The sequence below is a fragment of the Rhinichthys klamathensis genome, unplaced genomic scaffold (assembly GCF_029890125.1).
Source record: "Rhinichthys klamathensis goyatoka isolate OS25496 unplaced genomic scaffold, OSU_Roscu_1.1 h1tg000350l_1, whole genome shotgun sequence".
Classification (NCBI taxonomy): domain Eukaryota; kingdom Metazoa; phylum Chordata; class Actinopteri; order Cypriniformes; family Leuciscidae; genus Rhinichthys; species Rhinichthys klamathensis.
Window position 1 is genome coordinate 806138 of NW_026606862.1, and position 12632 is coordinate 818769.

The 12632-nt window shown below is 42.8% G+C and overlaps 2 protein-coding genes across 3 annotated transcripts in view; one reads left to right on the forward strand and one right to left on the reverse strand.

The window, feature by feature from the left end:
• LOC130068942 (E3 SUMO-protein ligase RanBP2-like) overlaps nucleotides 1-12632 on the reverse strand; it is a 211692-nt gene that overhangs the window by 6707 nt on the left and 192353 nt on the right. The window lies entirely within an intron of this gene.
• Nucleotides 1-12632, forward strand: part of LOC130068943 (GRIP and coiled-coil domain-containing protein 2) — a 39219-nt gene that overhangs the window by 4259 nt on the left and 22328 nt on the right. For both annotated transcript variants that reach the window (XM_056232600.1, XM_056232601.1), the window contains exons 6-16: nucleotides 332-2383; nucleotides 6150-6213; nucleotides 6304-6404; nucleotides 6577-6675; nucleotides 6760-6858; nucleotides 7131-7283; nucleotides 9089-9193; nucleotides 9423-9585; nucleotides 9702-9802; nucleotides 10887-10964; nucleotides 11675-11812. In XM_056232600.1, the coding sequence (XP_056088575.1) occupies nucleotides 332-2383; nucleotides 6150-6213; nucleotides 6304-6404; nucleotides 6577-6675; nucleotides 6760-6858; nucleotides 7131-7283; nucleotides 9089-9193; nucleotides 9423-9585; nucleotides 9702-9802; nucleotides 10887-10964; nucleotides 11675-11812 (3153 nt within the window). The remainder of the gene's footprint in view (nucleotides 1-331; nucleotides 2384-6149; nucleotides 6214-6303; nucleotides 6405-6576; nucleotides 6676-6759; nucleotides 6859-7130; nucleotides 7284-9088; nucleotides 9194-9422; nucleotides 9586-9701; nucleotides 9803-10886; nucleotides 10965-11674; nucleotides 11813-12632) is intronic.

Consider the following 12632-nt stretch of genomic DNA (forward strand, 5'->3'; position numbering starts at 1 on the left):
GTCACTTGTTCATCATTGTGTCAGTGTTTTATTCGCTGACTTTAGCAGCTTCTTTACATCAAGAACAACATAGTGACGAAATGCGTTTGTCCGTTCAGAGCCACCGTAGAAACATGTTGATGTAAGCGGACCCGCGGTGTGTGTGAGAAAGAGAAATGCTTCATTCTAACGTAATAAATACACAACGGTTCATTATGTAAGGCCTTTATACACCACTGAAAACATGATTATGTTTATGATATTGCAACAGATCCTCCTAAATATTACACAATGCACCTTTAATATAGCATGAAATCCACTGTAAAGAAGCAAATTTGAAATGTATTTACAGGAAACAGAGGGAAGATTAGCCACTCTCCAGGAGGAACTAGACTTGAAGAATATCGAGTGTGCAGAAATGCAGAGAAGCACAGCCGAGCTCACTGCTGGCTTTAGGGCAGCCTGCACTGAATACGAGTCCAAGATATCTCAAACTCAAGAAGAGCTGCTGGAAGCCAAGACGCAGTGGACGGCCGCGACCGAAGCGCTCCGAGAATCCCACCAGATGAGCCTCACCGAGTCCCAGCAGGAGGTGGAAAATCTGCAGAGGGAGATGGAGAGACTGGGCAAGCAGTACGAGGATGAGCTGCGCTACCTGGAGGAGCAGATGGAGCTGAACGCCGCGGACTTCGAGAGGGAGCGCGAGCGGCTGCTTCTGCTGCAGGACGAGCTCTCGGAGCAGCTGGCGCTGAAGGAGGGATTCCTGCAGGACGTTCAGGAGGAAGAGGAGGACAGCAATCGAGCAGCGCCTCCGCAGCCGCTGGCGGACTCCTCTGCCTCGGACGACTCCAGCGACGAGGGCGGCGGGCTGAAGCTAGCCCTGGAGGATTTGCAGGCTCAAAACATGATGTTTCAAGAAGAGCTCGAGTTTCTTAGAAATGTGAAGGTGGAGCTGGAGTCTGAGCTGAAGCAGGTCAGAGAGGAGTTCACTGTGGAGAAGGAGGAGCTGGAGTTCACAATCAACGAGCTTCAAATGAGCAAAGACAGTGGTGAAGCATCTGTGGGCAAAAGCGGAGAGGCACGCAGCATCTCTAATGAAGACGTCCAAACCTTGGAAGAGTCCCACAACCAAGACTCAAGGGAACTGGAAACTTGCTTTAGCTCCAGTGCTGAAAGAGATCAGCCAGAACACGTCGTCGACGCTCCGCAAGACACACGCTCGCCTCCTCCTGAAGATGAGAGCATGATCACACGTAATAATCTCAGAGACAGAACAGAGCACTTCATGAAGCAATACAGAGCCATGAAGGAGCAAACCATGTCCTCGGTTCAGGGTCTGCAGGACGAGCTTGAGAGCTTCTTCCAGGAGAGGGACAGTTTGTTAGAGCACATTAATGCAGAGAACACGCTGGACCATGCAGGCAAGATGTCCTTCGAGGACCTGAGGAACAAAACGGAAGAAATCCTGGGGAATCTACAACACAAGGAGACTCTTGTGCTAGAGTTCATGGCATCCGAATCAGAAGGTGAACACAAGGAGACTCTTGTGTCAGAGTTCGAGGAGAAACTGAAGTCCATGGCATCCGAATCAGAACGTGAGCACAAGAAGACTCTTGTGTCAGAGTTCGAGGAGAAACTGAAGTCCATGGCATCCGAATCAGAACGTGAGCACAAGGCTCAGCTCGCGCAGATCTGTACGCTGGAGAGTCGGCTGCTGTCGGTGAGCGTGGAGAAGGACCAGCGTATAAACCTCCTTGATGAGGAGCTCTCTGCTCTTCAAGCCGGACAGGAGGAGTGTCAAGACACCATCAAACTCCTCCAGGCTCAGATCGTGTGCCTGTCGGACGAGGGAAACGCCCTTCGGCGAGACAGGGACGCTAGTCAGGAGCATCTTTCTGACGTTCGGAGCCACATCACTGAAATCCTCAAGCAGAGTTTCTCTGAGACGGAGCTGGATGGCACGGCGGATGTCTCTGCTCTTATAAACCATCTCTGGAGTAAATCTCTGGAGGAGAAGGCGCTCCTGACCCAGCAGTGTGATGAAGGTGTAGAGCGGTTGGCGGCTGAGCTGGAGAGCGCGAGGCAGTCGGCGGAGGAGCGTCAGGAGCGCGTCGACGAGCTGCTCCGCGAGAAGCACCTGCTGAAGGCCAGTCTGGAGGAGGTGCTGTTGGATACAGAGGGACTGCAGAAGGACCTGAGGGAAATGCAAGGCATGAATGAAAAGCTGAGGGCAGAAAACCTCAGCCTGCTTGCTCAAGTTGCTGACCTGAGCCAGAGTTCAGAGGAAAAAGAGCCGGCGGATGAAACGGACGCACAAGTTCACGAGGCCAATGAGCTCCAACAGGTTCTGGCTGACAAAGACACTCTAATATCTCAGCTCAAAGAAGAAGTTGGTCTCTTGCAGGTATTGTGTGTTTGTAATGCTGGCTAAAATGTTTTCTTGTTTCCGAACAAACCTTATCTATAAGCAGATCATGCAACGTACCAAAGTACCTAAAGAATAGCAGAGTAGACAAGAGAGACCTGACAGAAAATCGTAAAAGTCGGAATTGTGAGAAATAAAGTCAAAATTGCAAGTTATAATCTCTGAATTGCGAGTTATAAATATTTAGAGTTGTGTGAAATAAAGTCAGAATTGTGTGAAATAAAGTCTGATTGTGAGAAATAAAGTCAGGATTATGTGAAATAAAGTCAGGATTGTTTGAAATAAAGTTGGAATTGCGAGAAATAAAGTTGGGATTATGTGAAATAATGTCAGGATTGTGTGAAATAAAGTTGGATTTGCAAGAAATAAAGTCAGGATTCTGTGAAATATAGGAATTGCATGAAATAAAGTCAGGATTGCGAGAAATAAAGTCAGGATTGTGTGAAATAAAGTCGGAATTGTGAGAAATAAAGTCAAAATTGCAAGTTATAATCTCTGAATTGCGAGTTATAAATATTTAGAGTTGTGTGAAATAAAGTCAGATTTGTGTGAAATAAAGTCTGATTGTGAGAAATAAAGTCAGGATTATGTGAAATAAAGTCAGGATTGTTTGAAATAAAGTTGGAATTGCGAGAAATAAAGTTGGGATTATGTGAAATAATGTCAGGATTGTGTGAAATAAAGTTGGATTTGCAAGAAATAAAGTCAGGATTCTGTGAAATATAGGAATTGCATGAAATAAAGTCAGGATTGCGAGAAATAAAGTCAGGATTGTGTGAAATAAAGTCAGGATTGTGTGAAATAAAGTCAGGATTGTGTGAAATAAAGTCAGGATTGTGTGAAATAAAGTCAGGATTGTGTGAAATAAAGTCAGGATTGTGTGAAATAAAGTCAGGATTGTGTGAAATAAAGTCAGGATTGTGTGAAATAAAGTCAGGATTGTGTGAAATAAAGTCAGGATTGTGTGAAATAAAGTCAGGATTGTGTGAAATAAAGTCAGGATTGTGTGAAATAAAGTCAGGATTGTGTGAAATAAAGTCAGGATTGTGTGAAATAAAGTTGTATTTGCGTGAAATAAAGTAGGATTTGCGAGAAATAAAGTCAGGATTCTGTGAAATAAAGTAGGAATTGCATGAAATAAAGTCGGGATTGCGAGAAATAAAGTTGAATTTGCGAGAAATAAAGTTGAAATTGCGTGAAATAAAGTCGAAATTGCGAGAAATAAAGTCGGTATTGAGAGAAATAAAGTCAGGATTGTGTGAAATAAAGTCAGGATTGTGTGAAATAAAGTCAGGATAGTGTGAAATAAAGTTGGAATTGCGAGAAATAAAGTAGGAATTGCGTGAAAAAGTCGGGATTGAGAGAAATAAAGTTGAAATTGCGAGAAATAAAGTCGGGATTGCGAGAAATAAAGTCAGGATTGCGAGAAATAAAGTCAGGATTGTGTGAAATAAAGTCAGGATTGTGTGAAATAAAGTCAGGATTGTGTGAAATAAAGTCAGGATTGTGTGAAATAAAGTCAGGATTGTGTGAAATAAAGTCAGGATTGTGTGAAATAAAGTCAGGATTGTGTGAAATAAAGTCAGGATTGTGTGAAATAAAGTCAGGATTGTGTGAAATAAAGTCAGGATTGTGTGAAATAAAGTCAGGATTGTGTGAAATAAAGTCAGGATTGTGTGAAATAAAGTCAGGATTGTGTGAAATAAAGTTGTATTTGCGTGAAATAAAGTAGGATTTGCGAGAAATAAAGTCAGGATTCTGTGAAATATAGGAATTGCATGAAATAAAGTCAGGATTGCGAGAAATAAAGTCAGGATTGTGTGAAATAAAGTCAGGATTGTGTGAAATAAAGTCAGGATTGTGTGAAATAAAGTCAGGATTGTGTGAAATAAAGTCAGGATTGTGTGAAATAAAGTCAGGATTGTGTGAAATAAAGTCAGGATTGTGTGAAATAAAGTCAGGATTGTGTGAAATAAAGTCAGGATTGTGTGAAATAAAGTCAGGATTGTGTGAAATAAAGTCAGGATTGTGTGAAATAAAGTTGTATTTGCGTGAAATAAAGTAGGATTTGCGAGAAATAAAGTCAGGATTCTGTGAAATAAAGTAGGAATTGCATGAAATAAAGTCGGGATTGCGAGAAATAAAGTTGAATTTGCGAGAAATAAAGTTGAAATTGCGTGAAATAAAGTCGAAATTGCGAGAAATAAAGTCGGTATTGAGAGAAATAAAGTCAGGATTGTGTGAAATAAAGTCAGGATTGTGTGAAATAAAGTCAGGATAGTGTGAAATAAAGTTGGAATTGCGAGAAATAAAGTAGGAATTGCGTGAAAAAGTCGGGATTGAGAGAAATAAAGTTGAAATTGCGAGAAATAAAGTCGGGATTGCGAGAAATAAAGTCAGGATTGTGTGAAATAAAGTCAGGATTGTGTGAAATAAAGTCAGGATTGTGTGAAATAAAGTCAGGATTGTGTGAAATAAAGTCAGGATTGTGTGAAATAAAGTCAGGATTGTGTGAAATAAAGTCAGGATTGTGTGAAATAAAGTTGGAGTTGCGAGAAATAAAGTTAGAATTGCGAGAATTAAAGTTGAAATTGCGAGAAATAAAGTAGGAATTGAGAGAAATAAAGTTGAGATTACGAGAAATAAAGTCGGGATTGCGAGAAATAAAGTCAGGATTGTGTGAAATAAAGTCAGGATTGTGTGAAATAAAGTCAGGATTGTGTGAAATAAAGTCAGGATTGTGTGAAATAAAGTCAGGATTGTGTGAAATAAAGTCAGGATTGTGTGAAATAAAGTCAGGATTGTGTGAAATAAAGTCAGGATTGTGTGAAATAAAGTCAGGATTGCGTGAAATAAAGTTGTATTTGCGTGAAATAAAGTCAGGATTCTGTAGGAATTGCATGAAATAAAGTCGGGATTGCGAGAAATAAAGTTGAATTTGCGAGAAATAAAGTTGAATTTGCGAGAAATAAAGTTGAAATTGCGTGAAATAAAGTTGAAATTGCGAGAAATAAAGTCGAAATTGCGAGAAATAAAGTCGGTATTGAGAGAAATAAAGTCAGGATTGTGTGAAATAAAGTCAGGATTGTGTGAAATAAAGTCAGGATTGTGTGAAATAAAGTCAGGATTGTGTGAAATAAAGTCAGGATAGTGTGAAATAAAGTTGGAATTGCGAGAAATAAAGTAGGAATTGCGTGAAAAAGTCGGGATTGAGAGAAATAAAGTTGAAATTGCGAGAAATAAAGTCGGGATTGCGAGAAATAAAGTCAGGATTGTGTGAAATAAAGTCAGGATTGTGTGAAATAAAGTCAGGATTGTGTGAAATAAAGTCAGGATTGTGTGAAATAAAGTTGGAGTTGCGAGAAATAAAGTTGGAGTTGCGAGAAATAAAGTTGAAATTGCGAGAAATAAAGTTGAAATTGCGAGAAATAAAGTCGGATTTGCGAGAAATAAAGTTGAAATTGCGAGAAATGAAGTGGGAGTTGCAAGAAATAAAGTCAGGATTCTGTGAAATAAAGTAGGAATTGCGAAAAATAAAGTCAGGATTGTGTGAAATTAAGTAGGAATTGCAAATTATAAACTGAACAAGAGATAAAAAAGTCACAATTATCTTCATTTTTTCCTCGTTGCCGTAAACAAGGTTCCATAAAAAATACATAACTACGTTTTTTTAATTACTCTACAGAATAATCTAGAATTTGTAAGTGACATCTGACATTTCTTTCCTTCGATTGTCACTTTTCAGACATGCAAAGAGTCATCGGTGTCTGATGAAAATGAGAAACTGAAAGAGTTATCTGATGAAATAGGTATGTTCGTTCATGTTGCACTCTTAATTCCATGAGCCTTCTTGCCGAAACCGTTTCCCTTACATTCTTGATGACTCTTCTGTTGTGTAGAAGCGCTGAAGAAAGCAAGCAAGGATAAGGATGAACGCATGAACAAGATCAAAGCGGTTGCTGTGAAGGCCAAGAAGGAGCTGGAGCTCAGCAAGAGCGAGGTGGGTGGTGTCGTGTCCCTCCGAGGCGCTCCAGGGCTGTGGACTGAGCTTGTGTTGACTGAGCTTGTGTTGACTGAGCTTGTGTTGACTGAGCTTGTGTTGACTGAGCTTGTGTTGACTGAGCTTGTGTTGACTGAGCTTGTGTTGACTGAGCTTGTGTTTGTGCCTCCAGGCCGCCGCTCTGAGGGAGGACGTGGAGCAGCTGAAGGCTGAGCGGGACCGTCTGGCACGCTCTGTGAAGGACATCATCCACGGGGCAGAGCACTACAAGGTTTAGCTCATCCTCCATTATAGTGTCGGACGAGATCTACTAGTGCAGAAGTAAACAGTGCACTTCTTAATCATGTATTTGTAGAATTTGCTGGTGGATTATGACAAGCAGACTGAGCGGCTGGAACAGGCGGATAAACACAGTGAAGATTTGAGCCGGCGTCTCCAGAGTGCAGTTCAGCAGGTACTCCAATAACACCACCCATCCGTCATGTGCAAGCAAGTGTGTTACAGACGGGAGATTCAGTGTTACAAATAAAGACTGTGAAATGTCCTTAGTTAATGTGATACTCCAGACCTGTGGTTCCTCTTCTTCATACATCCACTATAATTGATTCAGTTGTATCTAACACAGTGACATGTGTAAGTGTATAGTTAAAAGAGAGGGTAGGATGAGCATGAGCAGTGTGGTGTTGGTGTCATCAGTAAGTGTTCCTCTGTGGTGATCGCTCTCAGCATGAGCTGCTGTCGTCAGAGCGAGCGGATCTGGAGGCCCGTGCCGAGGCGCTGCAGAGGACCGTCACACAGCTGGAGGCGCAGACGCTGGACATGCAGAAGCTGGAGCGAGAGCTGGAGGCAGAGAGGCTCCTCAGAGAGCAGAAGACTAAGGTACGGTCGAGCGTCTCTGGCCTCCAGCAAACGCTGGCGTACTCGTGCGTCCCTCAGGGGTTAAAGGCCTTGAAGAACTTAAAGATTTTTTTGAAATTTAAGTCCTTGAAAACAGCTATATTTATGAAACAGTACTTAAAGTGCTTGAATTATTGAAAGACAATACATGTATACATAAACATGAAATAAGTGTTTAATTTTTTCGGAAAAACACAAATACAATCTTTCGCGCAAAAATGAATGCTGCAGCCCGTCTGATATAGATATATAGCCATTTCACATGGATATTGCTCATATTTTTCCAAGTAAATTATACAAATTTCATTCTTCAGGTCAATCAGGTCAGGTCTTTCAGTCTTCTGGTCGATCGGTTTCGGTCCTACCTGACTGATAGAGTTGCGTATGTGGCCCTGGGGGGAGCCAGGTCGAGGCCCCACACAGTTACATGTGGAGTGCCCCAGGGCTCGGTTCTCGGCCCTACTCCTTTTTCCATTTATATGCTCCCCTTGGGCCACATCATCAGCAGGCATGGAGTTGCTTTCCATTGCTATGCTGACGATACTCAGCTCTATGTCAGGTTGGACCCCACATCGTCCGCATCATCACTCTCCACTCTAACTGCCTGCCTGGAGGAGACAAGGGCATGGATGACTGATAACTTCCTTCAATTAAACAGCTCTAAAACTGAATGTCTCCTCATTGGGACCCTACACCAACTCCGATTCTCCCCTCTGACTGTCTATTCATTTGCAGGCTATGATATTCCTCTGACATCTTCCATAACAAACTTAGGGGTTCGATTTGACCCGCACTTATCATTTAACACCCACATCCAACTTATCTGTAAGACTGCATTCTTTCATCTCCGGAATATTTCCAAACTGCATCCCTCTTTCTGATGCAGAGAATTTGGTCCATGCCTTTGTCTCCTCCAGGCTCGATTACTGCAATTCACTCCTCATTGGGATCCCTGGCAGGAGACTGCAGTACATTCAGAATTGCGCTGCCAGGGTCCTGATGAGGGTGCGCAAATCAGAACATATCACACCCATCCTCCATAAACTTCACTGGCTTCCTGTTAGGTTCAGGATTGATTATAAGATCTGTCTCCTGACCTATCAGTGTCTTTATGGCAACGCACCACTGTACCTCAAAGAACTCTTAAATAGGCATAACCCAACCCGGCATCTCCGTTCCTCTGACAGCCATAAACTCCAGGTCCATAAGTCCAAACTATGCACTATGGGAGATAGGGCCTTCCAGGCGGCTGCGCCTCGACTGTGGAATGCCCTCCCTAACCACCTGAGGGTGCCATAGCCCTTAGAGGCTTTTAAAAACAAATTAAAGACCCATTTATTTATTATTGCATTTTCTTAATATATTTTTATTTATTGCTGCCTTTGACTGTTTTTACTGTTTTTATCTGTGCACCTGTAGCACTTTGAGATGAGTCCTTCATGTGTAAAGTGCAATACAAATAAAATGTATTATTATTATTATTATTATTATTATCACATAAAGTATTCATGGGAGGAAACTCTGTTTGAATAGGATTTTGAAATCTTTGCATTTCTGGAATACATTTTTTAGAATTTGAAAGATATTAAAAATATTGTTTGATAAGATCTTTAATTGTATTTCTTGAAAACCAAAAACAGTAGTGCTTAAAGTCCTTTGAAGTCCTGGAATCTCATTTTACAGTATCTGTACGAACAGTGGCAGCAAGATCTCTTGATACACATGCACAGCAGTGTCTTCTGTTCTTTTCCATTGAAGTTTTTAAAGATGTGTGTGTGTTTCTCCAGGAGCACCATGCTGCAGTGAAGGAGGTGGAGGAGCTTCAAGCTCAGCTCAGCAAACACACACATCAGCTCCACCAGACGGCTCAGGAGCTCGAGCAGCTGAGAAAGGCATGTCCACAAACACAACTCCGATCACACTGTGGCTGTCGTGCCAGACTGAGAGCCGATAGATGGACTGATCAATCATATAATGAGAGTACACTATTATTATTATTATTATTATTTTAGGGAGGGTTTTGACGTTTATCTGAACACCAGTACCCAGTTAGTCATGGTTGTGTACCACAGGCCACATGTGTGAGAGCTACATCAGTGTGTGTGATCTCCGGCTCTGCAGGGCGCTCAGCAGAGCTCACTGATGGACATGGAGATGGCGGACTACGAGAAACTGGTGAAAGAACTCAATCACAAACTCTCTGAGAGAGACAAACAGGCGGAGGAGCACCAACTGCACATGCAAACACAGAGAGAGCGAGAGCAGCGGCTGAACCAGGACATTGGTACGACTGAAAGCTGAATCTGTTCATCTGTTGATCTGATGCTGTAATCTAGTGAAATGGCCTGGAGCTGCACAGGATCAAACACTGATGAAGCTCATTATGTGTGTTTCTCTCAGAGTCTCTGAAGTCCTCGCTGGATCAGACGGAGGAGAAAGCCTCCAGGATGAAACAACTGCTGGTCAAAACCAAAAAAGATCTGGGAGACGCAAAACAAAGAGTGAGTCTCATGAATTCAGTCTCTGCGGGCATAAATGTAGCCTTTACTTAGACATTAATATCGCATGGCAACTTAATCATAAAGTACAAGTGGAGCCACTGTAGGACAAAACTTCATATTTCAGGCAGACAGACATACATACATAGACAGAACATAGATGAATAGGTGGATAGATGCAGTTGCAATTGAAATGATTCAACCCCCATTGCAAATCGGGTTTATTGGCGCAATTTACAGATTTTCAGCTGTTTGCAATGAACAAATCAAACAAAAGTAATTGAAATAGCTCAACACAACACATGTTTCAAGTGTTTTCCCCAAATCTAACTGAAAATACAGCTTATTGACTTCTGCAGTCTCAAAATGATTCAGCCCCTTCATGGCAAGCATCTTCAGCTCTTAGTAGAGCAGCCGTCTGCTGTTGAGCTGCTGCAGACGAGGTATCTTCGATATCTTCCTTTTTCTGCCCGTCCAGGGAGTGAGATCACTGTTCTTTTAACTTGTGAACTATGCTTCCAACGGTGTTTCGAGGAACATTTAGTGTCTTCGCCATCTTTCTGTGTCCTGTTGCTTGTTTGTGAAGGGCGATGGTGTCTTCTCTTCACTTTTTGGACCATTCTTTTGACTTACTGTATTTCTAACACAGTCAAACGCGACACTCAACAAACTTAGCCAGTTCAGACATTTCGTGTGTTCTAGCTCAAGCACACCTGGTGCAACTAATGAAGCCCTTGATTACTGAGACAACACCTGTTCTGCAGATATGTGCTGTGGTGAGGGATTATATCAGGGGGTGGAATAATTTTGTAACCAAAAATTAGAAAGTAAATAATAAAATGAAAAGTTCCAGTTGGATTTGGGGAAACCACTTGAAACATTTGTTGTGTTGAGCTATTTCAATTCCTTTTGTTTGATTTGTTCATTTCAAATTTTTTCAATAAACCTGATTTGCGATAGATAGATAGATAGATAGATAGATAGATAGATAGATAGATAGATAGATAGATAGATAGATAGATAGATAGATAGATACGTTGATCTGGTGGTGGTGTTCATGTCTGATGTGTGTGTGAATCTCCCACAGGAAGCAGCTCAGATGATCAGTCAGGCGTCTCTGAGAGGAGAACTGGAGGCCCATCAGCAGCAGCTGGAGGAGTATAAGGTGTGTGTGTGTGTGTGTGTTGATGCAGCAGCTGTAGGAGTGTAAGTTCAGCATGTTTACACTGATAACACACACACATCCGCGAACTGAAGCAACCCGTCAGCCCGCTTTACATGCTGACTAATAACCGTGTTCACTAGACTTTATTAATAAATCAAGTTATTTCCCGGCAGTGACGTCAACCTGATCATTGCTGCGTCTGACTCCATTTGTTACGCGAGATGATGTTCAATTAACGAGCCGTTTTCCTGAGGCAATATACTCTGTGTGTGTGTGTGTGTGTGTGTGTGTGTGTGTGTGTGTGTGTGTGTGTGTGTGTGTGTGTGTGTGTGTGTGTGTGTGTGTGTGTGTGTATGTGTGGCCTGGTAAACCCTACGTTATGGGGACAAAATGTCCCCACAAGGATGGCAATATCCGAAATCCTTGTTCGTGTGGGGACATTTTTTGGTCCCCATGAGGAAATCAGCTTATAAATCATACTAAGTGATGTTGTTTGAAAATGTAAAAATGCAGAATGTTTCCTGTGATGGGTAGGTTTAGGGATAGGGTTAGTGTAAGGGAATAGAATATACAGTCTGTACAGTATAAAAATCATTATGTCTATGGAAAGTCCCCATAAAACATGAAAACACAACATGTGTGTGTGTGTGTGTGTGTGTTAACGATGATGTTTGTATGTGTGTGTGTTAATGATGATGTGTGTGTCTCAGATTCAGTGCAGTGATCTGACAGCGGAGCGGCACCGTCTGCAGGAGCAGCTGAAGCTGATGAACGAGCAGCACACACACACGTCACGCTCACAGCAACTCAGTGTGAAGAAGCTGCAGGACGAGAGCGCAGCCGCCAAGGTGAACACACACACACACTCTCTCACACACACACACTCTCTCTCACACACACACACACGAGCGCAGCAGAAATGTTTGTCTGAGCAGAGAAAGTGAACCTCAGCTCCTCTTGCTCGTGTCATTCACACATGTTCTCTGCTAGTGTCTCGTGCTGGTGTGTCTCTGGTGTGACTCTGGTGTGACTCTGGTGTGACTCTGGTGTGACTCTGGTGTGACTCTGATGTGTCTCTGGTGTGACTCTGGTGTGTCTCTGGTGTGACTCTGGTGTGTCTCTGGTGTGACTCTGGTGTGACTCTGGTGTGTCTCTGGTGTGTCTCTGGTGTGACTCTGGTGTGACTCTGGTGTATTTCTGGTGTGTCTTTGGTGTGACTCTGGTGTGTCTCGTGCTGGTGTGACTCTGGTGTGTCTCTGGTGTGTCTCTGGTGTGACTCTGGTGTGTCTCTGATGTGACTCTGGTGTGTCTCGTGCTGGTGTGACTCTGGTGTGTCTCTGGTGTGACTCTGGTGTGTCTCTAATGTGACTCTGGTGTGACTCTGGTGTGTCTCTGATGTGACTCTGGTGTGTCTCTGGTGTGACTCTGGTGTGACTCTGATGTGACTCTGGTGTGACTCTGGTGTGACTCTGGTGTGACTCTGGTGTGTCTCTGGTGTGTCTCTGATGTGACTCTGGTGTGTCTCTGGTGTGACTCTGGTGTGTCTCTGGTGTGACTCTGGTGTGACTCTGGTGTGACTCTGGTGTGACTCTGGTGTGTCTCTGGTGTGACTCTGGTGTGTCTCTGGTGTGACTCTGGTGTGACTCTGGTGTGTCTCTGGTGTGTCTC